Source organism: Lactuca saligna, chromosome 6 (genome assembly GCF_052625555.1).
Source record: "Lactuca saligna cultivar CGN05327 chromosome 6, ASM5262555v1, whole genome shotgun sequence".
Classification (NCBI taxonomy): Eukaryota; Viridiplantae; Streptophyta; class Magnoliopsida; order Asterales; family Asteraceae; genus Lactuca; species Lactuca saligna.
In genome coordinates, this window is record NC_136422.1 from 28,322,377 (window position 1) to 28,326,574 (window position 4,198).

The 4,198-nt window shown below is 38.3% G+C and overlaps 1 protein-coding gene across 1 annotated transcript; it reads left to right on the forward strand.

The window, feature by feature from the left end:
- Nucleotides 1-323: 323 nt before the first annotated feature.
- Nucleotides 324-902, forward strand: LOC145002396 (uncharacterized). Its single transcript, XM_078961679.1, has one exon. The coding sequence runs from the start codon at nt 324-326 to the stop codon at nt 900-902; it is 579 nt and encodes a 192-aa protein (XP_078817805.1).
- Nucleotides 903-4,198: the final 3,296 nt, after the last annotated feature.

Consider the following 4,198-nt stretch of genomic DNA (forward strand, 5'->3'; position numbering starts at 1 on the left):
TAGTTGGAGCCTAGTCTTAGTATTTCATTTGGGTGTTATAATAAGGATTACTTATATCTAAACTAAAACTTGTTCTTCTTCTCTTTCAGATGGCAACTACCAACGATGCTTCTGGTTGCTCCAAACACAATAACTCCTCCAACAACAACTTCTCGCTCTTGAACATCTGCTCGACGGTTATTTTTGATGGCATCAATTATAATGATTGGATGTGTAACATCAAAATGTCTCTTTATTTCAAGGACAAAGAGTATGTGCATAAAAAGTAACTTGTTGAGATTGATGACACCAAAGCTACTACCGCAGAACTAGCTGAGTATAGCATGCATTGTAAAGATGCGACTAAAGTTGCATGCATCATGGTGGCTACTATGATTCCAAAGTTTCAAAGGTTCTACGAGGATTACTGGTCATACGAGATGAATAAGGACTTGATGAAAAAGTACCATCAACGAGCTCGTCAAGAAAAGTATGAGGTAGTAAAGTCCCTCATCACTAGCAGGATGAAATATCAAGAGTCCATCAGTAACCATGTGCGAAGAATGCAACGATACGTGGAGAGCTTGCTAAAGCTGAATGTGAACTTTGATGAGGAATTGGCTATTGGCATAGTCTTGCACTCATTTCTCAGTTGTTATGACCAATTTGTCTTAACTTATCATCTAAACAACCGAGAGCCCACATTAGCTCAACTTCAAAACCTTTTGCGAAATGTTGAAGCAGGAATAAAGGGAAAAAGTGTTACCTCCACCCCTGTTGCTGCTCCTATCTTGGCCATTGGGCAAGGAAAGCAGAAGAAGTGGAAAGGTCCTCCTAAACAGAATTGGAAGGGAAAGTCCCAAGCTAGGCCCTCAAGTAATGGATCCAAAGGAAAAGCCAATTTTGACGCCCCCCATCTCTGATCCTAAATAGGCTACTTTCTTTTACTGCCACGAGAAAGGGCATTGGAAACGAAGTTTCCCTAAATACTTGTGAGAGATAAAGGATCGCAAAGTGAAGCCAACCTTAGTAGTTATTTCCATTATCTTATCTAAAAAATCATCATATTCTCATTCCTAGGTGCTTGATACATGATGTGGTTTTCACATTTGTTCTGATTTGCATGGGCTAAGCAAAAGTGAAGATGTGGAGCATTGGAGAATAAACATGATCATGAGCAATAGGAGATCGTCACCTGTTACAAAGATTGGAGTTTATAACCTAGTGCTTAGCAGTGGGTTGTGATTAGATATGAATAATTGTTGTTACTCGCCAGAGATGACACGAAATATCATTTCATTTCATCCTTTATATAAAAAAGGTTTTAGATATTCTTTTGACAATGAGAATGGATCTATATATGCTTATACAAATGGTGTACTTTATTTTGAAGCTTTACCTTGTGATGGGGTGTATGAAACTGTGATGGTTGTTGAACATTTAGGTAATAATGTTTTGCAAATTTATTCGCCTAATGGTTTAGATAAAGCATGCTTGTGGCATTGTCGACTTGGACATGTCAACAACAAATTCATTCCCAACTTCAAAAGGATGGAGTGTTGGAATCATTTGACTTGAAGTCAGACGATACGTGCAATTCTTCTTTACGTGGAAAGATGACAAAATCACCTTTCACTAGTTTTTGTGAAATAGGTGAAGGATTATTGGATCCCATACACACAGATGTGTATGGGCCCTTCAGATCCACCACAAAGGATGCAAATCGATTCTATGTGACTTTAGTGATGATTATAGCAGATATGGATATATCTAGTTAATCACGCATAAATCTGAAACCATTGAAAAGTTTAAAGATTTCAAACAAGAAGTCGAGAACTAATTGGGCAAGAAGATCAAGATGCTCAGATCTAATAGAGGTGGTAAGTATCCTAGTATCAAATTCCACGACCACCTCAAGGAATGTGGAATAGTTTCACAATTGACACCTCCTAGGACACCAGAACTTCATAGTATGGCTGAGAGGCGTAATCGAACCTTGTGGAACATGGTACGTTCCATGATGAGTCGAGCTTCACTTCTAATCTCATTCTAGGGGTATGCCTTAGAGACTGGCGCCCACATTCTTAATCTAGTCCGAACTAAGAATGTTGACAAACACCTCACGAGATGTGTACAGGGAAGGTTCCCTCATTGGCACATATCAAGGTTTGGGGTTGTGAAGATTTCGTTAGATCTGTTGGGTTTTAGCCATAAGAACTTTCCTATGTGCGCATGCAAAACCCTATTGCTTGGATCTAGGCTTTCTAATAAACATGCTTTGAATCCAAGACTTCTAATAGCTAATTAGATTAAACAACAACATTAAAACAGATCTAGAATCATACCTTTGAGTTCCTTGTTGATCTTCTTGTCTTGGAGCTTCTAGAGTCACAATTGTCACTCCTCTAATGGCTTACAAACACCAATAGCAAGCAAGATGATTTAGGAGAGTGGAGAGGGGAGGAATTCGGCCAGAGTATCCTTGCTTAAGGTTGTGTATCGAATTCCCTCACCCATAGGGTCTATTTATACTTGTAGACTCCTTAAGGGTTTCACCCTAAACCCTAATTGGATAATCTTCTCTTAAGGCTATCCAAATCCATTCCATAGATAACCCTATGGACGATTTTGAGCTATCCTAAAGCTCCTAGAATCCATCCAAGGTCAACCCTAATGGATTTACAGTCTAAAGCTTAACTATCAAACAATTGACAGTTTATACCCTCTTATTTAATTAATCTCTTTAAGTCACCAAATTAATACCAATTAATTTATGACTTATATTAATCAAATAGCTAAATATTATTTCTTATAATATTTACTCTCTCTTAACAAATCATCCTTCAAGTTGCTATGGTGAAGGCAACCCAAAAGGACCATGCACAACCGAATATAGTTACAGCCTTAGACACTATTCCAACAGTCTCCCACTTGGATAAGTCTAGTAACTATACAAGTATAATACGGTTTGCAATCGTAGCTCTTAAAGACGCTGTCAACTCTGATCTAATCAATCTTGTCCTTTAGATAAGGGATCGTACAGTCCTCTGTTAGATATCATGCTGACAATCCTATGGAATGGTTAGTCTAGCATTTAGATTTCTCGATCTTCGATTTATTTGACATAGAACTTAATCGAACACATCAATTCAGTTCTGACCGGGCCCGGCACATAAGTCAAATCAAATCATCGAGTGGCCAAGATATCTCTTCTATCCTCTTAGGATAAAATTTACAGATAAACTTCGACTTATATGCATTTACTTATTCATTAACCAACTATACACAACAATGCGTTTTATAACATCAAGTTACTGATGCGTTTTCGCATTATCAATGCACAATCAATTAACAAATAATAAACCATATATCTAGGTTTTAAGACCATATGATATTATCGTCTCGCGATCACCTTTTATATCGTATTCCATAAGGTGATTCCAGCAAGCGCGGGTTTATTCCAATGCTCAAAACCAGTTCATAAGCACTCATGAACGTTGCAGCAACCCTTGCTATGTCTAACACCATTTAGACATTCTACACACCAATTCATGACAATCTTCATTCATATCTACTCCCAACATATGAACGATTGTGGACCATTTGAATAATTCGATTATTCCTAATAACCTCAATTATTCTGGAAGTCAAAACATGCAAAGTGAAACAATAGTTAAACAATTAACATGTGATAGTAACTTTACTTATAAATAAAACTCCTTTATTTAATCATCAAATGTTAATTACATTTATCTATTATACGTTTCTAATACTATCTAATCTATGCTAATATCATCCTTCAGCCCAATACTCCTAGCATGCTGCAAGTGCTTAACCCTACTCAGTCCCTTCGTAAGCGGATCTGCTGGGTTGTCTTCTGATGATATCCTCTTCACTATGAGTTGTCCTTCTTCTACACGATGTCTAATAAAGTGATATTTTCTGTCGATATGTCGAGATCTACCATGATCCCTCGGTTCCTTGGTCAAGGCAACCGCACCTTCGTTATCACAGAAAATCTCCACGGGCTCCTTTATGGCCGGCACAACTCCAAGATCACCGATGAAGTTCTTCAGCCATATTGCCTCCTTCGACGCTTCGCTCGCTGCGATGTACTCTGATTCGCACGTTGAATCAGCTACGGTTTCCTGCTTGGAACTTTTCCATGTCACTGCTCCTCCATTTAGGGTAAAAACCCAGCCCGACTGCGAACGGTAGT

Excerpts from the sequence above, each read along its gene's own strand:
- LOC145002396 (XM_078961679.1), top strand. The coding sequence starts at position 324 with ATGCATTGTAAAGATGCGACTAAAGTTGCATGCATCATGGTGGCTACT.